General features: G+C 46.7%; 1 protein-coding gene across 3 annotated transcripts in view; it reads right to left on the bottom strand.

The window, feature by feature from the left end:
• PPM1H (protein phosphatase, Mg2+/Mn2+ dependent 1H) overlaps positions 1–27,966 on the bottom strand; it is a 262,452-nt gene that overhangs the window by 38,800 nt on the left and 195,686 nt on the right. For all 3 annotated transcript variants that reach the window (XM_047865360.1, XM_047865359.1, XM_047865361.1), the window contains exons 7-8: positions 7,068–7,131; positions 3,392–3,499 (exon numbers count right to left, since the gene is read on the bottom strand). In XM_047865360.1, the coding sequence (XP_047721316.1) occupies positions 3,392–3,499; positions 7,068–7,131 (172 nt within the window). The remainder of the gene's footprint in view (positions 1–3,391; positions 3,500–7,067; positions 7,132–27,966) is intronic.

The raw sequence follows: 27,966 nt of genomic DNA on the forward strand, positions 1-27,966 counted from the left end.
GAAGCAACGTGATTATTTAGTGTTCCCTGAGGATCCCCCTGCTCCCCCCCCAAGAACATGAGTCATACTTCATTTGTCCCTTTTGCAAAGAAAAAGGTGATGGCGCCATTAATATGTCCGATGAGTGCCTCTCTCTCTCAAGGGGGAAAATATAGAATCCATGAGTCTAGTATTTATTGTTTTCCTCTGGCCGGCAGGGGAAATTATTTCCTCCGGCAATAATTCATGGATCCTGGTGTTGGCCAGAATAGAGGGGTCAGGGATCCACTAGCTTCAGTGATGCCTTGGACACTTCAGTGACGCCTTGGATTCTGGTCCTCATCATACAGAATTGGTGTGAGGACTAAAAGACAGACATCTATGGGTTCTTGACAAATGGTCATTATTATTTCCACCAGGCTGACCTCACATGAAATCCTGGGTGATATCAGGAAATGGGTGTATCTTCCACGGCTTATATTTATTGGAGATATCCCCCTCAGTGGCTTCCTAACCTCCTGTGGCTAGATGTATCTTGAGTGCCAGCCTCAGCAATAAAGACTCTAAAAGAACCAACCCCTTGCCCACAGCCCTGCCAAAGGGGTGGATGTTGGTGGCTATTTCTGCCCATGGCTCTGGAGAAGACAATGTGAAGGGGTGATTTATAGGCTGGGAAGTCACTCATGGCCTGGTATAAAAAGTGAGTCGATGGGGTGCCTGGGTGGCTCAGTCAGTTGAGTGTCTGACTTTTGGTTTCGTCTCATGTCATGATCTCAGTTTGTGGGTTTGAGCCCCAAGTCGGGCTCTGCACTAACAGTGAGGAGCCTGCTTGGGATTCTCGGTCTCCCTCTCTCTCTGCCCCTCCCCCTCACACACATTTCTCTCTCTCTCTCCCCATCTCTCTCTCAAAAATAAACAAACATTAAAAAAAAATTAGTCGAGTCAATGAGATTCCTCTCTGGTAATCTGTCATCAAGAGTGAGAAGCTGAGTTGACTGGTAGCAGAGACACATGGAACTTGATTGGCCACGTTAAGGGCAGAACACCCTCATGAAGGTGACATGCCTTCAGCCCATTGCTGAGGCTCTCCAGGGGTGCCTTGATTCCAGAACCACTCTCCCATAAAGGCTGGCTATTAACAGTTCTTCCTGTGGACCCCACAAACATCTCTTCTAATAATATTGCAACAAACACCTCCTCTTTTGAATTAGCTTGGGTGGGTTTTGGTTTCCTCCAACAACAACAAAAAAGGCTTCAGTAAAATAGCACCTACCAGGGTACCTGGGTGGCTCAGTTGGTTGAGTATCTGACCTCGGCTCAGGTCATGATCTTGTGGTTCGTGAGTTCAAGCCCCACCCATGTTGGGCTCTGTGCTGACAGCTCAGAGCCTGGAGCCTGCTTTCAGATTGAATGTCTCCCTCTCTCTCTACCCCTCCCTTGCCCATTCATTCTCTCTCTCTCTCTCCCCCGCCTCCACTCTCAAATAAATAAACATTAAAAAAATTAAAAAGTAAAACAACACCTACCCTTGGGAAGAACATGCAGATGGAGCCATATCTAAACATTCTGGGCATTTCTGATGCAAGGCGTTGCTTTAACAGGTAATTGCACAGAATGCAAACACCACTGGTCCCCGACTCACCTCTCCCTGGCTCCCCTTTATTGTAACCCTTGGAAAAGTCAAAGCTCTCTCCTTCAACCTTCCTTGCAGCAAGGGGAGGTCATGTGACACAGTTCTGGCCAACGAGATACAAGTGAAGACAGACAGGCCGCCTGCCCCCTCTCTTCCTGCCTTGCCTGAAGATGTTATGCTCAAAGCTGCTTGCAGCTCACATTCACCATCTTGCAACCATGAAGGAAAAGTCAGAGAAGCAGTGATGCCCACCCTGGCACGCTGGAAGTGATGCACCAAACAGTAGTAGCCACCAAACTCCAGCCTCCTTGTTATGTGAAAAGAATAGAGCCTTAACCTACTATTACTTAGATTTCTCTGTAAGTTACAAAAGCAAAATGTTTTCTAAAGATATACCCTGAAACAAAACTGGATGTTTCCCATATCATAAGAAAAATGTGTTGTTGGTTTTTTGGGTTTTTTTTTTTAACAGTTTCAGGTGAGGGGAAAAAAATTTTTTTTCAATGTTTATTTTTGTGAGACACACACACACACACACACACACACACACACACACACACACACACACAGAGTGTGAGCAAGGGAGGGGCAGAAAGAAAGGGAGACACAGAATCCGAAGCAGGCTGCAGGCTCCAGGCTCTGAGCCGTCAGCACAGAGCCCGATGTGGGGCTCGAACTCACAAACCACGAGATCATGACCTGAGCCCAAGTCAGATGCTTAACTGACTGAGTCATCCAGGCGCCCCAGAAAAAAAAAATCTTTTAACCAAAGATATGACACCCTGTTTTTCAGTTAACTTCTCTAAACATCAGCTGAATGATACAAGTTCTGCAGGCAATTAAAATCTATGAGGGGATAAAGTATATACGTGAACAAGTATGATATAAAAGCAGAGAGTGGAAATGTCTTAAAAGGTAGCTGCATGGGGCGCCTGGGTGGCGCAGTCGGTTAAGCGTCCGACTTCAGCCAGGTCACGATCTCGCGGTCCGCGAGTTCGAGCCCCGCGTCGGCCTCTGGGCTGATGGCTCAGAGCCTGGAGCCTGTTTCCGATTCTGTGTCTCCCTCTCTCTCTGCCCCTCCCCCGTTCATGCTCTGTCTCTCTCTGTCCCAAAAATAAATAAATGTTGAAAAAAAAAAAAAAAAGGTAGCTGCTTTATGTGTCTCAGTATAGAGAGAGACATTATTTCTGGATGGGGGAGGGAGAAATCAGGAAGTCTCCACAGGAGAAGCATGTGTTAAACCCTAGAGAAAAAAAGAATTTGGATGTTTGCAGACGGGAGGAAAGACATTCTAGTCAGAAGGAATAGTTTAAGCAACTTTGGGAAACTGAAGGCCATGTGCAGGAAGGACACAGCAAGTTCTTTCTGGCAAGTTTAGGGGGGAACAAAGATCAAATTTTTGGTCTAGAAAGTCAGACAAATTATAATAAGCCTTGAGTGCCAACCATCGGAGTCTGGGCTTCATTCTCATAGCCCCGGGATATAGTTTCTGAGCAAACGGGTCAGAATGCCTGTTTAGGAAACTTGGCCTGACGACAATACGTGGGATGGATCGAGGAGGCAGGAAATGCCACTCGGTGGCTATGCAACAACCACCTGGGCAGGAAGTGAGGAGGGTATGAAGCAGGACAGTCAGAGTGAGGATGGAGTGGGACAAAGAAACACTGCAGAAGCACACGTGACGAAAGGTGGCTACTGTCTGGGTATGGGGTGCAAGTCATGGGAGGAATCATGTAGAAAATATTTGCACAAAATAGAAACAAAAACCCCATGTAGTACCTCTGGAGCTGAAGACAGGAATGGTTTTATGTAGATGTTGGAGTCATGCACCTTCAGGTCATGGTCCCCAAGTCCCCTGGTCACTCCAATAGTTGCCATTACTCGGGCCTAGGAGTATAAGCAGAGGGTCATCAGAAACACTCATACAGAGAAAGCATTCCTGTCGTAATGTGGCTGCCACACGCCAAGAGAGATGCATTAATTTTCCAGTTCATTCTGTCCCTCTCCAGGCCTCCTGCTCCTAACTTAATGTGGGTAGCTGTTTCCAAAGAAGGGCTCGCCAAGGTCACTTATGTACTTAAGGAGTGGTTTTTCTACTGATTACCTTAAGTTTAATGGGTTGCTGCTGTCTCTTTTTGGCTTTCTTTTGTAGAGGCTGGAAGGGCAGCCAGTAAACTAAATCAATACATGTGGGATGTCTACAGCCCTTGAAATCAGCTCAAATCAAATCCAACACGATCCGTCCATCCATCCGTCCGTCTGGGATACACCCACCCTGCAAGTATATCTGCCATGTCTCTAGTCCCTGACAGGCACTAGTAAAAGATTTAAAAAAAAAAAAAAAAAAAAGCAGAGGCAGCTCACCCCCCCCCCCGCCCCCCACCGCCCAAGCTCATATATTATGCTTTATGGTACAGAAAAGAAACGCTTTGCAACTCTGTCACCTGTCCTGCATAACATCCCCAACCAAGTCCCTCTGGGTGGAGAGGAACAAAATGTCACTTTCTTATAAGTACAAAGAGACCTCAGGGTTGAGAACTCATCACCTGTGCTTTCCGAATAATAAATGAACAGTTTCTGAATGCTTTAAGGAAATAATACTATTTTACTAATGGCTGCACAGTCAGCCTTTTATCTTCTGGGATGCCACAGATCTGATCTACCCAAACATTTCCTGAGCACCTACTATGTACAGACACCATGCTGTGGGGCACAAATGTCTAAGGACTTGTACCTACTATAAAGGACCTTGCAAAGGGAGATAAGAGATGTGTGTCTAACAATATGTAAAATATGGCCAAGGGCTGAAAGACACATAAGCCATGGGTTATATGAATTCAGAGGAAGTAAAAATTCTGCTGAGAAGGTTTCCTGGAGGTGGTGGCACTACATTTTTGAGCAGAAGGATGGGCAGCATTGGGATGGGCAAATAGAGGGATGGAATGAAAGTCATTCTCGGTAGAATGGAGGCCAATGGCCTAATGCTTGGATCGTCAATAATATATCCAGTGTCGTTTCATGGGGAGACCCAGGCGTGAATCCTCACTCTACTGTCTGGGTAATGAGATTAACGTACAAAGGCTAAGAAACATTACAATCTACCATATTGCCATCATCTTCATCCTGTCTTTCCAAAAAGGCTATGGATTTTGGAGTAGGTTTTGGATCAGTAGATGGGCAGGTTTAAGTGGAAATGAAACCATGATTTATTTTTTTAAAGGCACAAATCAGAGGGGGTAAAATGCAGACACGTGATGTGAAGCCTGGGGTCCTCTGGTCAGGTGGGCTGCAGGAGAAACTCTCTGCCCCGCTGGGGAGCTGGATCAGCTGGCTCCCTCCTAGCTAAGAAGTGTTCAATCCTGAATTCAAAAATTCAGAGTCCCTTGAGGCCCCTCCACTCTCCCCACTGCAATGGCAGCTTCTCTGGCTGCAAAAGCACAGGTGGGCGTTTTTGTCTAAAGAAATCTGATGTTTCTGCTAGTTACTGAACTTGTTTACAAAGCATGTAGGTGTTACCCACACAAATCTTTAAAAGCATTGGCAGAAATAAAATGAAAAGTTACGGCAGTGAAAGTATTCTGGAGCTTTTGGGTAGGTGTATGCAGACGGGAAAGACAAAACCCCTGCAAAGGATCTAGATGGAACTGACAGGTTACAGCTGTAACGATTTCTCAAGGGTCCGCTGACAGGGATCTTGTGCTGCTTTACTATGGAGCAAGTCTGGGACAGACTGGAGCCACAGCAGCTTTTAAATAGGCCATCAGGTACAATGACAGAACTTGCCAGCTGCCTATCACAGAGCTGTCAGGCCCTAATTAACTGAAATGCTTCAGGAACATGATGTCCTGGTGAAAGGAACATTGGCTTAAGGGGGAAAGCCCCTGCTCGCTTAAATCTTATTCTGATTATCTTCTAAGAACACATTAGTCCATTGTCCTTTGGTATGGAGGCCAGTATACTGTACATAACTGACAACTTTATTCAATACTGATGCATTTATTGTCAGGTACCGGGCTGGGCAGATACTAGGGATACAAAGATACTAGGAGGTGGCTCTCAGCTTCTTGGAACTCGCTGGGTGTAGCAGGGTCATACTGAGAATCTCAGCCCCACAAAGAGCCGTAGCTGCAGGCACAGGTCACTGGGCTGAGAGATGTGCATTCACGGTACCCATCCTACTGAAAGGTGCACACTATCAGGGACAGAATCACTGGAACACTATCAGGAACAGAATCCTTTCCTGTCTTGATTCTCAACCAGGGATGGTGAGGTGGAAGGTGGTCCATTTCCATGAACAGGGAAAGTTCGTTTGAAAACTGGTCCCTGTATGAATCGATGTTCATGTTTCACTCCCCTCCATGAAACATCTCCTTGTACTGACATCATTCCTACCCTGAGCCGCGAACCAAAACCTGCGTGCTCTCTCACACGTGTGCGGCTGGATGCCCGTGCACACACATGCACATATGCCCACACCTGCCTGTGAAGGCATCCTTCGGTTTTTATGAGGAGTCACTTCATCCTCAAAAAAAAAAAAAATCCTATCGAATACTGGAAAAATTCAGTGGAAGTTTCTTTTTAATGTGAACCACTTTTCACATCTAACTGGAGCTCTCAGCACAGAGGTGAAGTGTATTCGTGCTCAGAGGAAGAAGGCAGTGCCTCAGAAGTAGTTTGTTCTCACTGGGAAACCATTTCAAAGCTTCCTCATCCCCAGTCCAGGACGGCCACCTCCTCCAGCCTCGCTCTACTCACGGACCAAGGCGGACAGCCTTCCTTCTCCACAGTGTGCCTGCTGCTGAGGGTGTTGTTCCGACCGGGGCCCTGGGAGCACATGGCGAACGCTCCTTGCTAGCTAGCTCAGTCTGGGCTCTGGTCCCCAAGCTCCATCAAAGTGAAGCTTTGGGTCCCCTTGCCTGGGGCAAGTGGAGCAGCAGCCTTGCAGAGTCTGAACTCCCATGGTGGCGTGGGAGAGATCTAGAAGCAGGTAGACGACCATGGCTCCACGTGTCCTACCACCCCTGGCTGGCTGTGTGGCTGCCTGAGCGGCTTGCACCTCAGACCCTCAGCTGCTTCTGCTCCCAAATGGATATTCTACCGCCGGCTCTGCCTGCCTCGTGGCTTGGTGTCAGAAATACAAAGAAATAACGTTTGTGGATGCGGTCCTGTTTAAACACCGTTAAGACGTTATGGAAAAGAGATGTGAGAAGGAGAATGTTATCTTCACAAAAGTGACTTCGGTCCCTTGTGCTCCCCGCTCCCCTTCCCCTCCCCCAGCCCTGCCACTCCTTGGAGACCCTCAAGACAGGAGGCCTGCAGGATGATGGAAGGCGATATTCTTCCAAGCTGTCAAGGCCATAAAATCACAGGCTGCTGAGTGGAACACAGAGACTGGCACGGGCTGTGCAGAGACAGAGCCTTGCTCTCTCAGTCCGGGGGAAGTGCACATGCCTACCTTCTTGCCTTCTCCATATATAAGGGGAAACTTCAGGTCATCATCCTCAATGGTTTTGTATGCCCTGTAGGGGGATAAACAACATTTACAAAAAAAGCTTTGCACTCAGTGACCCGCTGCCCTGACACAGGCGACCGGGTTCTTCATTCTCCCTGACACTCCCTCCATCACTCACCGCACTGCCAACCTCTTTGTGCCTGGACTTCTTCTTACCGAATCGCACGTTTGTGCATGTAATTAACAAATCAGAAGATATCAAGTGTGTGTTTACTCACAGAGGGAGAGGATAAGGTGGTATATTTGTAATCGGCAAGAAGGGGAGGTGGGTTTCTGTCCTGGGTGTTTCGTGCCTGTACGATAGTGAAGCCCCAGCAGCAGTGACAAGGGTCTTGTCCTTAACCCAGAGCTGGAAAACAGCAGAGCTCAGAGGCAGATGGAGTGTGAAACTGCTCCAGGAGCCGGTTCTGACCTTCAGGGGTTGTTTATACCAAAGCAGCCTCGTAATGGGATGGCTGGAGAAGGAATATTTAGAGCCTGTTTGACCTCCGTGTGATATTCAAGGTTGGCAGAAAATTCTTTGTTTCACAATAGCTATTAAATGGCCATTCGACACACGGAAAGAAAAGCCAGTTTATGCTTCAGTGGTTTATTCCAGACATGGTTGTCCAAATGCCATTACATACACAGCAGAGGCTGGCCAGGCTAATCCAGGAGAGAAAATGAAGTCTGTGTCTTGCAATTTTGCTCATAAGAAGTTAAAAAACAAAAAGCAAAGGAATGTGGCACTTGATTACTAGTTATGCCACTCTGGGCAAGTAGCTCCACCTTTTTTGGTCTCAGTTTCCTTATCTGTAAAATGATCATCACAGAGGATGTAACGAGCTGAGCACAGAGCCTGGCACTTGGGAAGTACTCATTTAGTGGTAGCTATTACTAATACTTCGTAGATAACTAATAGTTGGTACCCCAGCTCCCTTTTCTGCAAAATGGGGAGAGCACTACCTCCAAGAAGTATTAGTATTACACTAAGTAAAAACCGGGTAGCTTCTATTAGGCTAGGTGCTAGAAACAAGACGCTTCTCAGAAGTAATGTCTGCTGAGTGCACAGAGAAAACTAATTTGTGAAATGGGCTCCTAATCTTGGATATATACAGGCAACTTGGGAGTGAGCATGCAATCAAATTTATGGAAGCTCTTGATACACAAACGAATGCAATCTAATTCAAAAAGAGTTCAACCCCAAAGCTAATGCCGGGACACCTTTATTTCCAGGGAAGTTATTTAGGTAAGGTGCTCCTTCCCAAGGGACCAGTGAAGCTTTGGCACCAGATGTGCCTGGGCTTCCTGTTCAGCCCTGAGCAAGCGAGTGAGCCTCTCTGGATTTCAGGATCCTCATTAATCAGAGAGGGGGAAACTGAAACTTACTGGTGGGGTTGAAGATGAACATGGGCTAATGACCGTGCTGATATCACGAAGTATTCAGCACGGTGCCCGGCACATGCCAGTTGCTGGTACAGCCATCACGTGAGCCCAGATGTACTCTAGAAATTCAATTTTCAAAAAAAAAACCGTACTATATCCTTTCCCCAAATCCATCAAGTTAACACGAGGTGGAAACAGCTACTCTGATGTTTTTATACTCACATGAACTATTTTTTTTTTCCAACGTTTATTTATTTTTGGGACAGAGAGACAGAGCATGAAGGGGGCAGGGGCAGAGAGAGAGGGAGACACAGAATCGGAAACAGGCTCCAGGCTCTGAGCCATCAGCCCAGAGCCTGACGCGGGGCTCGAACTCCCGGACCGCGAGATCGTGACCTGGCTGAAGTCGGACGCTTAACCGACTGCGCCACCCAGGCGCCCCACACATGAACTATTTAAAACGCTGTGGTATACAAGTCACTTGGGGAGCAAATAGAGCTATTATTAGAATACACTCAGCTTGGGGACTGAATGAGTTCTTAGCCCAGTGGTTCTCAACCCTGGCTGTACACAAAATCACCTGGGAGGGCTTTAAAAAGTCCAGACGCCCATGGGGCGCCTGGGTGGCTCAGTCAGTTAAGCAACTTTGGCTCAGGTCAAGAACTCGTGGTTTGTGAGTTCAACCCCTGCATTGGGCTCTGTGCTGACAGCTTGGAGCCTGGAACCTGCTTCGGATTCTATGTCTCCCTCTTTCTCTGTTCCTCCCCCAGTTGTACTGTCTCTCTCTCTCTCAAAAATAAAGATTAAAAAAAAATTTTTTTTTTTTTTAAATCCAGATGCCCATGTCACAGCTCAGAGCAATTAAATCTGACCTCTGGGGATGAGAGCCAGTCATTGGATTTTTTTTGTTTGTTTTTAAGCTCCCAGGTGATTCTATTGTGTAGCCAAAGTTGAGAACCACCACTATAGACCAAGTGTCATTGCTCATATTCAAAATCAGTTGAGCAACTAGCTTGACTCTAAAGATGACATATGGCTCAAGGGACAGGAGGGAAATGGCCTGGGAGAGGCTCTAAAGTGGGCGTGAGCAGGGCTTGGGGACGAGGCCAGGAGAGGGACTGGGGCCTGGAGACCAAGATCCAGGAGTCAGAGATTAAATGGGAGGCAGAAGGCAGCACCTCCAGCCCCAGTGACTGGAAATTACTTAGAGTTCAGTACAGATAGGCTAAGAGCACTCTTAACAGGCTTGAAAAGGCAGCCACAGAGCTGTTCTCAGATCCCCCGAAAGCCCAGGCAATCAAATCCTCTCAGGGCTGAGACCTTCAGGAGCATGAAGTCTGTGTTACTACAGCTCCGAAAGACAAACACTAACCTTGGAGGTGTCACCCACAGGGTCAAGTGCAAATTCTAATATTTTAGTTGCTCTATTTTCATCTTTGAAAACAACAAAAATACTAAAACTAGAAACGAAACTTTCAAAAAGCCTTATTCTGTTCCTGCCATTACTGGTTTTCAATCATGTGAGAGCCCTCTCCCCTGCTGTCACCAACAAATGACAAGGGTGAATAACTACCAATAAAGAAGTACAACACCCTCACCCCCTCAACCTTTCTGGGTCCTAAGCACAGGTCATCATATACAGGCAGGCGGACTTCCTTTTTCACAGTGAAAGTCTGGTATAATAAAGAATAAAACAAGAGTCCAGACTGGCAGCTTGATTAAAGTCTGTATAAATTAGTGATCGCCAACAATCATGACAGCTGCTATGACTTACCAAACACCTGCCCCACACTGGGCTTGGTGCTACGTCTCAAATGTCTCCTAGGTTCTGCAATGTCCTATTCGAGGGGACTGAGGCTCAGAAAGGTTAAGTGACTTTCCCAGGATCACAGACCATCTTAGTGGCCTAAAGCTAGACTCTAACTTCCCCGGAAAACACCAAAAAAAGGGGGCTTCAGGGCTCAGCTCTGGGGATTTCTCATTCTAGCTGAAAAGTCTGAGATGAGACCATTATTATCTGCCTGTCAGTGGGAGAAAAGCAGGCATTGATTGAAGAAAAGGTCTTTTTGGCACAAGAGAAAAAGAGGCAAAAGAACAAAAGGTGCCCATGTGGGGACAAAACTGGTGGCTGTTTCACTACACGGTCCACAGGGAAGCCAGCGGGAAGCCAGGGAAGCACCAGGCTGTGTCCTCAGACCCGCCACTACTTAGCAGGCATTTCACTATGGCTGAAGAGCCTGGCAGAGGCCTCTCCCATGGACAGCGGGCCTCCCTCAAACATGTGTCTGGAGTTGAAGGGGGCCACTCCTGTTCCTACCCATTTGTAAGCCCTGTTTGCTATTCATATTGCATGGTACTTCATGGTCCAGGCTGTAGACTCTGTATTTCCAGCTCAGCCCTGGCTTCTGCCCTTCTCAGCTGGGGGACACAAGATAAGGACAATGGTTTGAAGTTTAAGCTCCAAGAAAGGGAGTTACTTGGGACGTACAATAAATAGAAAACGTCCAGAAATAGAAATAGAAATTAATAGAAAATGGGTGGCTCAGACAGTTAAGTGTTGGGACTGTTGGGTTTCAGCTTAGGTCATGATCTCAGAGTTCCTGGGCTCGAGCCCTGGGTCGGGCTCTGTGCTGACTACTTGGGATTCTGTCTCTCCCTCTCTCTCTGCCCTGCTTCTGCTAGTGCTCTTTCTCTCTCTCAAAATAAACAAACATTAAAAAAAACTCTATTCCTGGGGCTCCTGGGTGGCTTAGTCGGTTGAGTGTCTGACTTCAGCTCAGGTCACGATCTCACGGTTTGCGACTTTGAGCCCCACATCTGGCTTGCTGCTATCAGCATCTCTCTTCTGCCCCTTCCCTCTCTCAAAAAGAAATAAATTAAAAAAAATTTTTAAAGAAAATTTCTATTCCTTCTTATCAGATCCCATGATTTCTCAAATCCTGATTAAATTTAAAGATTCCAAATACCAACTACTCACTAGTTTCTACCATAATATAACTGACCAGAGATGATAATTCAAATAATTACTTGTTACAAGAAAGCAAAACTGAAAGGCTTAGGAAAGATTTTCAGAGTAACTCTTATTTTGAGTCAGTCCTTAATGAATATTTATGAGGCCAATTGACAGAAAGAAGAGAAAAAAAAGTCAAGGCTTAAAAAGGGCTGAATTAAAGGGCTTTCCCTAAGTGGAAGCAAGTTTCATTAAGCAAAGACGTTTCCATTAAACTTTTTTTTTTAAGTAATGGTTTCCTCTGCAATGTTGATTTGGCAAAGCTGAAAAGACAAGGCACCACGGGTCCAGACCTACTGGAAAGAAAAGCACTACTAAGTCAGCTATACCTCAAGTGCAAGGAGTCCCTGCTGTAACAATATACCTCATACTGGTCCCTGGTCTCTGTCATGGAATTGACTGTTCTGGACAGTCACTGTCCTAGGAACAGTGCAACAGGCAGCATCAGCCCATTCCATTGGAGAGCAGATCTGGGAAGTTCTTTCTTAAACCATCCAGTCAGCCACGGGTATATTTCTTTTTTTCTTTTTTAAATTTTTAAAATTTATTTTATTTTTATCTTTATTTTTTTATTTATTTTTGCGACAGAGAGAGACAGAGCATGAGCAGGGGAGGGGTAGAGAGAGAGGGAGACACAGAATCCGAAGCAGGTTCCAGGCTCTGAGCTGTCAGCACAGAGCCTGATGCGGGGCTCGAACCCACAGACTGTGAGATCATGACCTGAGCCGAAGTCGGATGCTTAACCGACTGAGCCACCCAGGCGACCCATCTTTTTTTTTTTAATGTTAACTTATTTTGAGAGAGGGAGTGCAAGCAAGCGAGAGAGTTGGGGAGGGGCAGAGACAGGGAGAGAATTCCAAGCAGGATCAGCGCTATCAGCACTGAGCCTGACACGGGGCTTGATCTCATGAACCTTGAGATCAGGACCCAAGCCAAAATCAAGAGTCGGACGCTTAACCGACTGAGGCACCCAGGCGCCCCACCATTGGTGTATTTCAACGCCCCGTGACTCCTAAGGTAAGAGGGAGGCAGTGACTGCTCCCACCTCACTCACCCTTCCAGACCGAGGCCTGCTGCCACCGAGTCAGCCCCTCCACCTGCTCACACACCCCCAGCCTCGCAGTCAGGATGCTCTCCCATCCTCCCTGATGACTCCCCCCTAGGTTCACAGGTGGCTTCCCACTCTTTCCCCTGCTGTTATGCTCAGTAATTTTACATGTGTGAATGATCCTTCTGGAATCCTGGCTTCATAACTCCCAACCTACTTCCTGATGATCTTCCTTAAGGCTCCCCAGCACCAAGGACATCTTTCCTCAGAGACTCCCACTGTGAGCTATCTCTCCTCTCTCGCTGGGGCTCTCAGGCCACTTTGCATCCATGGTTCCGTCGCTCGACCCCCTGGCCATACGTGTTCATCGTCCAGCCTCCACCTTTTGATGGCTTTCCTTGCTGGCAGCCTAGAATTCCTCCCCCACCTGATCTTCTAGTAAGAGGCAAATACAACAGCAATGAATTGAGGGCTTTGTCTGTTGACATTCTGCCAAATACTGTCACCTCTCCCTTTCCAACAAACAGGTCCAGTACCTTCTCTTGCCCACACAATTGCAATCCCCTCACCAGACCTCCCTGCAATTATCTAGGTAAGAGCAGACGGTGCCAGGATCAGGGTGATGGCGGCGAAGGTGCTGAAAAACCGCTCAATTTTGTCCTTTATCTCTATTCTCAGAGCACCCAGAGTAATTATTTTAAAATGTCAGATAGCGTCATTACCCTGCTCAAACCCCCCAATGATTTACCCATCATACTCTAAATAAAAGCCAAGTAATGAAATGACCTTCTTTAACATTGCTCCCCTCCCCCAATTTTCTTATTCCCCTTCTCTGTTTTATTTTTGTTCTTGCCATCCACCCCCATCTAACACTTAAAAGTATTTTACTTCCTGATGTGTCTTTTCTCTACTGCTCCCCTGCACCCCCTTCCCCCATTAAGTTCTGTGCGGACAGAGGTGTTCATCTCACCACATGTGGCATCCCTGGTATTGGAGAGAGTGCCCGATGCATAACGAGTGCCCAGCAAATAGCTGACGAAGTGAGCAAATCAATGAATGCCATGTACCTCAGGCAGCGGCTTTACTCTGTTCTACACAGATTTACAAAACAAAAAACAAAGCGCTCTCTTGCTCTCCCGGACTGCTTCCCGGGTCTCAGGGGTGCAGTTTGCAGCTGATGCCTCACCCACAGCCACGTCCCTCGCCTGCCTCTGGTCTTAGCTGGCTGGGCGCTGCTCTGTGCATTCTCTGAACATCTGAACTCAAGAGGTCCCTGTACAGGCGCACTGGTGTCCTCTCACCCTTCTGACGAGTAGCAACTACAGGACTCCTCCAGGACGAACACATCTCGTCTCAGGGTCAGTTCTGTGATTTTTTTTTTTTTTTTTTTTTTTTTTAAGAGAGAGAGAGAGGTTTGCTTGTATTTACAGACGGGCTGAGCAGCCTGCTAGCCAGTCTCCCACAACCACTTCTCTTTTTTCACGGACAGTCCTCACTCCTCAGCTTAAAATTCCCCATTGGCTTTCCATATAAAACATAACCCAACGACAAGGCCCCGTGTGATCTGATCTTTGCACGCGGCTCTGACATCCGTTACCACGCAACTGTGCTCTCCTCACGCCATCTCTCTGGCTGGCTCTTGGACATGCCATGGGGGGGTGAGGGGGGGCCTTGCTGTCCCCTCTGCCTGGGCCATTCTTCCCCCAGGTCCTCCCAGCCTTCTCTGAGCGCTCAAGCTGACCAGGCTTCAGCTCTTCATGGTGCTTACATAACACAATTTGAAACTACCTATTAAGTTTGTTTACTTGTTTACATCTCCCCCACCCCTGTCCTGAAACATTAGCTCAATGAAGGCAGGCATTTTGGTCTTATTCACTGCTATTCCCTCCTATGGACAACTGTGCAGGCACACTGTGCACGTAAAGTAGATACCAGCTAAGTGGATGAACAGATGGACGAATGCTCGTACTTCCTCCTTAGCACACATGCTTCCATCTAAAGACATAACCAAGTGTTGGCTTTCCCCATTCATTTTGCTTTAATGGTATGCTTTTTTATGGCCGAAATTCAGGGCTGAGTCCTTCCTATCAGTGATACCTTGGACTTCTTTTTACCTCTTTACATTAAAATTTTAGGTTCACCTTTATTACCAAAGTATATTCGTAAATAACAAAGTTATAAAAAAAATAGCACCCATGATCTTCTTGCCTATTGCCTTCTCCTCATAATTCCCAAGTTCTACCTCCAGAATGGTAGTTTTTCTCGTTATGTGGTTCTCTAGGGTACATAGTGTGACCTAGACATATTTCTCCCAGAATAACTTGAGGCAAGTCTCCCACTAAGAAAGTTCTTCTATGTCTTTGCCAGATTCCTGCATTCCCAGCCAGAGTCCCCATTTGGACATCTTAACCCACAGGCCAGGAACCCAAAGTTCACACTGTGGCATGGTCTACCTTGATCACTTCCCATGATCTTCTTTCTTTCCCAAATCAGGACTTCTAATTAGAAAGACAGAGAGAAATGCCACTCATGTCCCTAAGTCTTGATTCCCTCAGCAATACTCGAAAGTCATTTAAGAAGAACGTGACCCCTCCATGACTGCCTAATGCCGACGAATCACTCATATGATTCCAATGACACACACCAGTGAGTCACATTCTTCTAATAGTTGACCTCTCAGTGTGGCCCAGGATGCCTGTCCTCCCCTGGGAAGCTTTCTTCCTACATTCTCCTTTTCCTCTGCTATGGTATACTGTGGAACATCAGGCCCGGAGCCAGAGGTTTTGAAGTCACAGCACAGTCCACAAGCGAACCAGTTGTGTGACCTTGGGAAAGTCCCTCAACCTCACTGAACATGCTTCTTCAGCTGGATTCCTCATGAGAAGCTTCAAGGATCAAATGCAAATATGTCTGACAAGTCCTTTGGGAAGGATAAGGTGCTATTTAACCAAATTGTGACCATCAAGGTCTTAGGAGCCCCATTCTTTTTTCACTGCAGATGTAGAGCATAGATAACTGGTGAGCAGAGGCAAGAATACAGCACATCCCCGCAGGAAAATGGCTTCTTGCTGAACGCCCAAGATACCCCAACTCATACTTTTTATATTGCTGCTAATGGTATCGAAGCATGAAGGACAGCACCTGTGCAACTTTAGTCAGGAAAGTCCATTTTTCTACTCTAAAGGGAAGAATCAAAGACTCAAAAAGATACCTCAGAGCTAATAATATGAAGGGGAAGCTTTTGGGTTGGTCTAAAACAGGCATTAAAGGAGAATTCTCCCTCAGCTAGAAGCTGAGTGCCCCTTCTGGGAGGAAGGTAAAAGCCACAGGAAGTCTCATTTTGCTCATAGCAGAAACCAGGTCTTAGACAGACAGGGGCATACCGCATAGGGCCTGAGCAGGTGTAGATAGAGGCTGGTGGGCAGAAGTGTCTAGGTCTTTGGTTCCCACTCCCGCTTCCTACCATGAAATCTCAACACAGCTTGAATCCCAGGAGACTGGGATGAAACACCACCTGGGACTGGCTGGTCAGGAGTAGACGCATGACTGCAGCCCAAATGCCACTCATGGCTTTTAAGAGCTTGGCACCACCCCAACTCAGCAATTCACGGAATCCACAGAGGCTCTCCCCTGCCTCGCCTTTCTCCATACCCACCCTGCCCAGACCTTCCTGGAAAAAGCAACACAAAGTTGGCAGTCATGTCATACTTCCTTCTTCCTGCCAGCCATCTGTATTTCCACAGGCATCAAACCCAAAGCCACAGAGCAGTAAATGGAGGCTGCTTTCTGCTCCTTGAGGTGGCCCTTCAACGGGTAGGGCCCTCCTCACTGCACCAAAATCTACAAGTGCGTGCATTTCCTTTGAAGTAACACAAGAATATTTTGAATTTTATTAGATCTTACTCTTATTTTTTAATATCTTCTTTCAAGAGGCCTTTCTTTTCCTGGTTTCAAAGACTCATAGTTAAGAAATCCCCAGAAATTTCCTAAATTTGTCTTTGGATCAAATCATAATATGCTGGGAAAATGTCACTGAACCGTCACAGGGAGGGGGAATCTGAGCTAAGGCTAACGATATCAGGCTCAAACCAGAGTTCTGGAATAAGGATGAGAGGCAGCCGTTGTGGCCCCAGGGTGAGTTGGAAGAGGCTGAGAAAAGTCCCTCATCCAGCAGGTAGTTAGAGAAAGGTTTAGAAGTATCCTTTAAGATATTTCTAGGCAAAGCCAACGTTTCTGCCACAGCTTGCCATTATATAGCAGGCTTTAGTTCTTTGTAAATCTAAATTTGGGGGGATGGGGTCATATTTTGATGCCTTGGGTCCCTGGATTCTTTGCTAGGAGTTATTGTCGAGGGGTATCTTGATTGCATGATTCCTGGGAAAGCTCCCTGTGGGGCCAAAGCTCTACAAACAAATGCTAACTTGTTTTCTCCTTTGATCCTCAGGGCATCATTTAAATTACTTGAGGCCTGTAGGCCCTGAGCTGTATACAGGCTGATGTTCTTGTGCTAATACCGTACAGTCTGGATTCAGGCTCAAACAGTATGCTGTAAAAGTGTGATTAGTATCGGGTGATAAAATTTGGGGGTGCAATGCTGCCTAACTTGTGTATGTCTGTCTCTGAGAGAAACAAATGAAAGGGAGAACCTTCTGGCTCTCCCTCCAGAAAACCTTTCTCCATAATGGGGCCCAAGCTCTGCTCCCTGACATTGTGGATGCCCTTGAGGAAATCCTCTGATTAACAGGGCTGACCCACAAGCCCTGGGAAAATGCCTACCTTGCCCCTTCTTACCACCAGCATGCCTGAACCAGATCCTGCCTGGAGTTCTGGGAGCGGTAATCGTTCTTCTAATCTGGCCTAAAGACTCCTCTTCCTAAACTGGGCCTGTGGGTGATAGCATGAGGCATCAGAGCTCGCTTTCACTGCACTGGCCCATGTTCTTGGGGAGAGTCCACTGGCTTAGGGCAGATCCTGATAACCCGGTGTATACACAAACACATTTGGAAAGCGATATTTACCCTTACCATGTGCTACACACTGAGATGTCCTTTACTCCCTACACCGGCTAATTTGTTTAAAATGTTCATCTCCATACACTAAATTGCTTTCACAACCCACTAACGGGTCCCTATCCACAGTTGAAAATTTGGGTAAAGAACCTGATCCTAGTAGCTCCAAATCAGGAGCTCAGGTTTGGACCAGATGAGAGCCACGGGTTCTACTAGGACCATTCATAAATATTTACTAGCACAGGTGCTGGGAATGTGGAGTTAAATAATATAAAGGCCATCCCTTAACTCATAGGCCCAAGGTTAGCAGTGGAAAAGGATTCACACAAAAGAAAATGCTTTGAATCAGTCTTTTGAAAATGTGATTTGTCACATGTGTATGCAAAACAGAACCAATCATATTTCAGGATAAAACATTCTGCAGGACTTTTAGGGAGATTTCAGATTTTGAAGCTATTTTTGATTCAGTACCCACTTGGTGTGCATTAGCACGTGGTGAGGAGAGCTTCATATTCTAATCAATAACATTTAGATCTCCCACAGGTATGAATCACAGATCCTTATTTAATGAGCACACAAATATGGAATGATTTCTGCTTTCTCAGGGACCGTTTATTCTGCGACAAACATGAATTTCATTGACATTGGCCTTTATACTGTATGAAACCAAGTCAATATATACAAATCAGGAGACAACCAAAATTGACCCCATAGCCAGGAATGGTGGGGAGACAATAACAAATATATTGTTCCCTACAAAGAGGGTTTTACTGCAGAGGCCAGTTCCTTGAGCTGATCTTGTAGCCCTGACTCATAAAGCTTCTCTCTCTTTGGACATATTGATATTTATACACAGGAGCACCAAGTTCTACGGTGCCCCTTGGGGAAGGCCTTTGTGCACTGGGACTCCACTCTATGCTACAGCATTTCAGTATTTCCATTCGTGTGTCTTTGAACTGGTAATATCACCTGGGGCAGAGCTCAAGTATCTCAAAGTAGGCATCAAACCTTTTTCAAGTCTTCTGCTTTATCCGAAAAAGCAAGAATTTTTGCATAATAATCATATACATAACATTTATTTCCACACACAAAAATATCCTCCCCTACCCCCAAAATCTTCAGTTGAAACCCAGTCTTCTGGGATCTTCTGTTGATCCTAACATTACTCAAGCCTTAAGATAAGAAGCACAGGCCTGGGCAATGGCTGCTGATCTTTACCAGTGGGAAGAACACAGCACACTCCTGTATCAAGGTGGCCCCACTGTTTTAGACAATGGATGGTACAGGCAACAACTGTTAACTCCTGCTGCCACCTCAGCTGTAACACTCACAGAGTTCCAACACACCCCCCACTCACTGTACGCTCGCTTTCTTCTGGGGACTGTTCAAAGCACTTGGGTTTTTAAAGCATGTAATTCTTTTTCTTTTTAATTTTTTTAATGTTTGTTTATTTCTGAGGGGGAGAGAGAGAGAGTGCGAGCGCGCACAAGCGGGGTAGGGGCAGACAGAGAGGGAGACACAGAATCCAAAGCAGCTGTCCGCACAGAGCCTGACGCGGGGCTCAAACACACGAACTGTGAGATCATGACCTGAGCTGAAGTTGGACGCTTAGTCGACTGAGACACCCAGGTGTCCAAAAAAATATATAATTCTTAGAACAACTTTGCGGGATAGATATTAACATTAACCCAAATAAGAAAATGGAGGTCACACCACTAGGAAATAGAGGTCAGGCTCGCTTCCAGGCTCACCCCAAAGTGCATTGTGCTCTCAGCCATGGTTCTCTGACATCTTTGAGGAGCTATGAATCTATGTAAATACCATAAAATGTCATGATTTCCAACAAGATTGCTTAATTACTAATCATCATCAGGGTAAATCATACAATTTTTTAAAAGTTTTTATTTATTCATTTTAAGTAATCTCTACACCCAAAAGGGGGCTCAAACTCAGGACCCCAAGATCAAGAGTCAAAACACTCTTCCGACTGAGCCAGCCAGATGCCCTTCATACAAATTTTCTAAAAGCCTAGTCCCCAGGTTTAGAAGTTTAAACATACCACCTTCCTAGGCTTTTTCTTCTCTTGCCAATAGGGTGGATATTCAAGATCACTGTAAAATTAAATTTAACCTGAGGTCTGGCTTTCAAATTGTTTTGCTGATAGTAAGTTGCACTCTTTAAACCCTCACACGTACATGCCCAGTTTTTCACAGGGTGATCCAAGACCATTTGAAAGGATTAGGCAAATCTGGGGAGGGAGTATCATTTACTTGGGATGAAGAGGAATGAGAAACCAGCAAGTTAGATGCCCTGGGAGCACCATCTCCTAACTACTCTAAGTATTTATACTGTGCCTGGGGCCTGGACTATGCAAGTTATGACCATAACATCAATAAGGGAGGAAAAGAATCAGCTCAACTCTGACCCACTGTAGGCATCAAAGCGCTTGATATCACCTTTCATTTTTCACGGACAGTCCAGTCCATGACGCTTCCTGAACACGCTCCTTGGCCCACACAGGTGGACAAAGAAGTTCCTGAACAACAGCAGGAAGAAAGCCAGGGGTGAGGGGTCACAAATCTGGTAAAGAGTCCAGGCTGCCCAGGGTTCTGTAACCAATCATTTCTGCAAGCTGCGGCTCATAACTACAAGAAGAATCTGGGGCTGCCCAAAGCCACTGTTTAAGGACGTCCAGGAATCACCTGAGAGGTTTTAAAAAAATAGAGATTCTGAGACCTCAGGGATTCTGGAATGTTTTTAATAATCATTCCAGATGAAAAAGCTTCGCTGTGGGGAAATAATCCTCTTCCACTTTTGGTATGGGTTTGTCCTATACTTGGCTATAAGCACCATGAGGGCGAAGATTGTTTTAATCTGCTTTGTATCTACAGTGCCCGACACAACACCCATGCCACTGAATGAGGAATGGCCAAAACTGATCACGTCCCAGAGATGAAGCCCTGCGCTCTCTCCTTTAAGTTCCTGAGCACAGTGGATTGCATTTGATTTAACCTGGGTAACCGACAAGCTGATTTAATCCTCATAGAAGCTGAACCTAGAATTGGTAGAGCATTATGGCTTTTACCAGAGCAACAAGGTGAAAAAGCAAATGTATTATCAGCATTTATAGTCCTTATAGAAAGATGTATGTTTGGATCTTGAGCAAGGGACCGACAAACCTTACCCTGGCCCTGAATAAGTCTTTGATTTACTTATCTAAAGGTAAGACGAACATGGAGGTAGGATGAAATCATTGAGAGTTCGGAGTGGTCATTGTCCAACTCTGCTATGTGGATTCCTGGGTTAAGTCCAGAACCTAGGGGCTTTAAACTAGCACCTCAGCTGCATCTGATGAAGATATCCCCGAGCCACAGGGGGTTAGCACCTTCATGGGGCTGTCAGCTTGAAGCCAGCAACACTGACTCCCTGTTATGAAACCTTGTGTGCAGGTAAGGGTGGCAGGGAAAAGAAAAAACTTTATCAAGCTCTGCTTAAGAGTGAAATTTTGTAACTGGAGGAATATAGGCTGGGCACAGGAAAATGTTTCCTTGGCAGGGTGGTTAAGTACCTGGAAATTTGGTGGAGTGTTGTAGCACTCACTTCTCTGGAATTTCCTTAAAAACAGGATCTTATAAATAGGCTGAGGATTGGACCATATGTCTTTCTAAATATACCATCAGCTCCATATTTCTGCCGTGCTGTGTGTCATTTTCATACTTTACAGAGGTGCAGAGCTCTTATAGTTGAGAAAATAAGATGTTAGTTCTTGCCACCCTTAGCACCGCATTCAAAGTTTCACATGAGCTGACCTGAACCTACTTACCTAGATTGCTGGGTTACTGGACTAACCACCACTGCCCCGCACCCTCTCGATTGCTTCTACGTGCCACTTATGTTAGGCCACCACCAGCAATGTTCTCTAGCTGATACATACCAATATAAGTACACACAGAGGTTGAAAATCTTCTGTACTGCTTGGCAAATAATGACTGTCCCAAGCCCCCAGGTGCCCTTGTCTGGTATTCTGGACCCTCCCCTGGAATCTCCACAGTGTGGTAAATAAAGAGTTAATGCAAAGGGTACCTGGGTGGCTCGGTCAGTTTTTAAGTATCTGACTCTTGATTTTGGCTCAGGTCATGATCTCATGGTTCCTGAGATCGAGTCCCAGGTCGGGCTCTGCACTGACAGCACGGAACCAGCTTGGGAGTCTCCCTCCCTCTCTCTCTCTCTCTCTCTCTTTCTCTCAAAATAAATAAATAAAACTTAAAAAAAAAAAGTTAATGCCTGGCACAGCAGGGGCTTCTAGGACCCACATGGAGCCTATTCTTCCATGCTGACTATTGAAACTATTTTGAATATTACCTCTGGCTTCTATATTCCCAAAACCCACATCTTATTTTAGCTGTGGGCTTCCACTTGTATTGTGCCCTCCATACAGAATGTCTTTCCCTTTGTCCCTCAACCCTCTTAAAACTCCTCTCCTTTTTCAGACTGTTGATTCAAACACAGCCTTCTCCACTAAGTCTTTCCCAGCCCCAGTTCGCCCTCTTAAAAACCACCACTGCCTCTAACACAGCCACGAGTGTTTCTTTAAACCCCCTTTTTATAAATAAGCTCTACATTCTGTCTTGCTCTATTTATACACAATTCCAAAAGATCTAATTCCCTCACTCTTGAGAATTTAATGGATTTATAGGTAAAATGGTGTTGTTCAATAAATTTCCAGAAAGCCAGTCCCTTAGTCAGCTGGTATCCCCATGAAGTGACACAGTCCTATGTGACAAGATCCTACATGAGGGCTACTGAGGGGTGTGGTATGCCAGCACCGTGGGTACAGTACAGCTCAGGAGGGCTGCAATGGCACCTTAAAAAGTCCAGCATCCAGGACTAAAAAAACAAAACAAAACAAAAAAACAACAGTAGAGTCAATGTATGGACCAGAAAAACCCATAAAAACAAACAAAACAACCTACAAACAAACAAAACACCCTATCTGTCAGCACTCAGGGATAGAGCGGATTCCTACTTATACTGAGGGAGCCTCTGCCCACAGATAACACCCCCCCTTATTCGTGATCATCCGGCACAACAGCTGTGGGACAGACCTGCCAGGTAGAAGTGTAGCCAGCACACTTGACCTTCCTTCAGTCTCTTCTTTCTCTGAACTGCCTCCCATTACCGCAAGAAACCAGCAACTCAACACCTATTGGATTGTGAACCTTCTGAGGCAAGGATCAGACCTTGCCGACCATCTCACTCTCCATAATATCTAATGATTATATTATTGGGCACACAGAGCACTTATTGTATGCCAGACTTTGTTGAATGCACACGACCACACTAGCTCTTGACGTCCTATTATTAGGTACCATCATCAACCCCTTTTACATGTGGGAAAACCAAGGTGACATGTATGTCCAAGCTGCACCTGGGGACTGGCCCAGTCAGAAAGTCTGGCTCCACATCCCTGTTCGTAACTACTGCTCAGTACCTAATATACAGCAAGTATACAATAAAGGCTTGCTAAGTATAAAGACATGTGCCTCCCTGCCCTGGGGGTGGGGCTTGGTTAAAAGGACACTGGCTATTTTAACCGGAATTTATGCAAGCATTTGACATCGTAAAGCTTCCCCAGAGGACCTGGAGCTAAGTCCCCACCACACATGTACCGCATAGCCCCAGACAATGGTCACCGGGGAAAAGCAGGGACCAGACTCTGCTTAGGAGCCTATCAGTGGGTATAGACATGCTATGGCTGTTCAAAGGGTCTCGGGGGAAAGAAAAGCTTGGAAGTACTTTGGCCACTTTAGGAATGAGAAATTTACTCCTATCATGGGAGCAAAAGGTGTGTGTGCGTGGATGATCAATAGGGAGCAAGCCAGCTGGACATCTCTTTCCTTTCCGCTTCCTGTGGCCTGACAATGCCTGTCTGTCTTGGCTTCCAATCATTTGTAAAATGCCTCATAGCTTCCTCTGGCCATAGGGGCAGAAAGGCGGGGAGGGGGGTGGGGAGCAAGGAGTCATTTATCACTGTCAGGAGATGTGCTGCACACAGCAGGGCAGGCTTTCTTCCCTGCTGCTCCTGAAGCCAGAGCTGCAAATTCCGAAAAGACGCAGAACATGCACACGGCAAATAACCATTGGCTCTGGAAGCCCCGAGAAAGGCCACTCCCCGTGTGAGGCTGACCCACTCGGACTTTGGCTCTAGGCTGCACCGGAAATTGGAACGCAAGGACTTTCCAGGTGCCTATTCCCTGCCCCAGCCAATGCCCATCCTGGACAATTTATAGGGTTAAAATTCTCTGAAATTCAAGCCCCTCCTTCCTCTGCAAAGTCAGATTTCCACATTGCTGCCAAGGTGGCCCCTAATCATTAAGTTATGAGAATACAAGTTGCTAGGAGGAAATTAATACCAGGTTTAACTAGGGGAAGTCCTGCTTTCTTGTGAAGTAATTATAAAATTAAAATGTGATATTTCTCTGGTGGGTTTAAAAAGTCTCCCCGTGAGATCTGTGGCACAACAGTAGTGTCAGGATTGGCACCAAGACGGGACTGAGAAAACCCTTTGGTGCTCCAACGATGCTTGCTAGTCAAGAGACACCTGCAGGTAGGTTTCCAAAGATTGGGTTAAAAGTAATTAAAAACAAAAAGAGGGAAAGGACAGGGTTTGAAATTTCCAATTACTCTTTAAAACTCAAGAGTCAAGCTGTTACAGAAAACGCAGGCTTTCCAAGTAAGATTAATAATGCTAAGCTAATTAGACCCACAGGCATGGCCAACATATAAATTCAGGCCCAAAAGAGGGACACTGTCCCTTTAAAAACTGCCTGGGGATCAGTGGAAAAGCTAATGAGGACTGTCAGTTGGGGCTGCTTTAATAGGTGGTCCTCCCGAGGATAAAGCCTGGGGTTTTGGTAACAGGGCTTCTGTGCTTGATTCAATAAATCAATTTATATTATATGCGGGTGCAGCTCTGGAGTTGGCTTCATAAAGCATTCTGTGGCATTTCTCAATCTGCTTTTCCACTTCGCTGTCAGCCTGCCTGAATGTGCTGTCAGAGGGCACTGAAAAGAGCAGTGAAGAATAAGACAGAAGCCATATCTACAATAGTTGTAAAACTCGACCCAGTAGCTCCAGACCATGCTTGAGGCTGCCTCCAGTGAGTTTCTCTCCAGAAAATGTTTGGATTATCTATTGGTAAGAAGCCCAATGCTGTGGTGCTGTGGCTCTCATCCCTGAGTTGGGTTCCAGGCTGCAGATGGAGAATTAAAGTTCACCCCAAACAGCATGCAAAGGGTTGGAAGTGAAGTTGCTTTTTAATCAGCTCCTCAGGGTCTGAAATACTCCCCAAGAAGTAAAAGGAGAAGAGAAACAAAAGCACCAGGCCAGCAGGCAATGGGCAGAGGCAGGGCAAGGGAGGTAGGGCAAAGGACATGGTTCTTCCTTCTGGCTGACCAACAGGCTTGCCAAGTAGTGACCGCTGGAGATGAGCTGTCCCTAAACACAATGACTGATGCCTCTGAACATCTACAAAGTGGAGTGACGCCCATCCCCCAGCCAACTCAGAGGCTAGCAGGAGTGAGTCCAGAAGCCATAGAATGTGGCCATGCCATTTCACTTGCTTACCCTGTCTGTGCTCAGCTGTCTTTTTTTTTTTTAAACTCTCTGCCATTGGGATGTTCAGTTACTGCTCCTTGTATGTCCTCCACCTCAGCTAGACCCATGCTCTTACGTTACCCAGACTGCAGGGTCATCCAGTACAACTTTTTGTGGTGATGGCCATGTTCCGTATCTGTGCACTGTCCAGTTCAGGAGCCACTAGCCACATCTGGCTACTGAGCAATTGACATGTGGCTAGTGCGACCTGGGAAAGAAAATTTTCATCTTATTTAATTTTAACTAATATAAATTTAAATGGCCACATGTGGCTAGTGGCTACTGTGCTAGAGAGCACTCAGAATAAAAAAAATATTTCCTTTGCCTTAATAAAAGCAATGAGTACTAAAAGGAGAAAATGGTGGCTGACCCCACTCTGCCCCCAGTGGAAAAATCCCGGATTGTAAAGGAAATTCAGCGGAGGAAAATGACCCTGATGAGTCATCAAGTTAGAATCATAAAGAGTTAAGGGCTGCTAGAGATTAAAATGAAAGTTTGTGGGGCGCCTGGGTGGCTCAGTCGGTTAAGCGTCCGACTTCAGCTCAGGTCACGATCTCGCGGTGCGTGAGTTCGAGCCCCGCGTCCGGCTCTGGGCTGATGGCTCAGAGCCTGGAGCCTGCTTCTGATTCTGTGTCTCCCTCTCTCTCTGCCCCTCCCCCGTTCATGCTCTGTCTCAAAAATAAATAAAGGTTAAAATGAAAGGTTGCCATCGCTGGAATATTTCTAATGGAACTGGTCTTTTCCAGAAACTCTGAAAAGCAGAGCAACGTCCATTCCCCGCCAGACACAGAGGTTGGCAGCAAGGGGCAAAGGAAGCATTTTACAAATGAGAGACCCAGGTCCAAGATTTGCCCAAGGCTCCAGAGTCTTGGCAGAGCGAGCTCCAGAGCCCATGGAGCCTATCTCCCAAAGCCATAAACTCTGTACTAAGCCAGGCCATCTCAAGTTACGGGTCCAGCCTTCCTCGGAAATAAGACCATCATAAATGTTGGAAAGGCTTTGCTTAAGGAAAGAATTCTGGTATACTTTACTCATAACTAGAACCATCTGGAAGCAATCTCGCATTCACACGATGGACTTCTCTTCCTCTTTAGCCCTTGCTCTCTCTACAAATCCCATCAGGCCAGGAACAGCTGCTGGAGGGCCTGGCTGGACTCCACGGGTAGAGCTACAAACCCCCTTCCACATGGATGTCCTCCTGGGCCCCTGGCTTGCTTGTTACCCCGTGTGCCCGGACACAGCGCACGATGAACACCCATCCCATGTGAGAAAGCTAAATCACCAGCAGGCCCAGGAGCAGGGACCCGGTGCCACAAAGGCAGCTGTGAGAAACCGTTGTTTCAACTTGGTAACACAGACACTTGCCAGCAAATTACAGCCTGAGATGGCTCAGAGGGCTGCGGGTTGAAACACAGAGCTCACACTGCCAGCTATGTGCATCATGCAACAGCAGCTCGACACAAAGGGCTGGGGAGGAGGGGCGCTGGCCTGTACTGGGGCAAGGCCGGGATCCTGGCACCAAGACCAATGACACCAGGCACAGAAGGTGAGGGCTGGGCCGCGTCAGGGACCGACTCAGTGCTGGGGGTGCTGTGAAGAAAATGCCTTTGTAAATCCAACTACTGGGCAAGCGATCTCTGAGGCGGGGGAAGGGGCGGTGGGGGAACCAGGGAAGAGACCGGTTTCATTATGAAGGTCCTGGTGACAATAACCTTTTGTCCTCTATACAATCTGGGCCTGCCAAGCTGCTCCACAGTCTCTGAGAAAGCACGAGGGTGGGAGAGAAAGGCTCCCTGTCAGGAGGCCACAAACTCATCCCTGATGATGAGACAAGGCTCCCCCGCCCCGCCCCCCCCCCCCCCCCCCCAGAGCAGACATCCTCTCCCACACCTTCCTCCCCACTGCAGACACACCACGGAGGGCTGGCATGAGGCTGCTCTAAGACGAGAGCAAACAATTTTCCTCAGCACAGGAGACCTGGTTCTCTGAGGATCCTCCCACCATCCGCACCCCCAAATCACACGCAGACTCTTAGTGACGAGTGTGAAGCAGCCCAGTTTAATTTGGCTGGCAGTCTAGCAGGTCAGACTGGGAACCAGAAAAGTTAGTACCTCAGCCGGTCCTGAAATGCTTCACCCCGTCCTCTTGTTTAGAGGACTGTCACGGAGACACTGATCCTGGTGGACAGGACCCCCCCTTGCTCCCCTGCTTCACTTCACGTCATGGCTCGAAACTGAGTAATTATGTCTAATCTTACCCTGAAGAAAAATGGACCGTTGCATTGTATCACAAAGAGCTCTGGGCCTCAGAAACCTGGGATCTAGGCCTTACTCTGACACTTCTGCGTCCGTAGAAGCTGAGCAAACCACCTAATTCCTCTCTGTCTCAATCTGCTCAACCACAAAATGGGAACAAGGAAGAGGAGTCCTTCAGCGTTGGGCAGCTGGCATGGTAAACAGCGTGTGCCCTGCAGTGATGCTGTCTGGGTTCACGTCCTAGCTGCTCCCACTTACTATTATGTAACCTTGAAACTCAGCCTCTGTGCCTCAGTTTCCTCATCACAGTTCACGGGACTGTGAAATAGAAGGCATCAAGTCAAGCTCTCATCACAACGCCCGGCCCTTAGCTCTTCCAGTCACTGTCAGGTAGGCCCACTGCCATCGTGCTGAGTGGAGGCATGCAGGGCCCATTTCCACCACAACTAAGTATTTGCTATAAGAATTAAAGGGCTTTGACTTAAGTGAACTCGTGATT

This window comes from Prionailurus viverrinus, chromosome B4 (assembly GCF_022837055.1).
Source record: "Prionailurus viverrinus isolate Anna chromosome B4, UM_Priviv_1.0, whole genome shotgun sequence".
In the NCBI taxonomy this organism is placed as follows: Eukaryota; Metazoa; Chordata; class Mammalia; order Carnivora; family Felidae; genus Prionailurus; species Prionailurus viverrinus.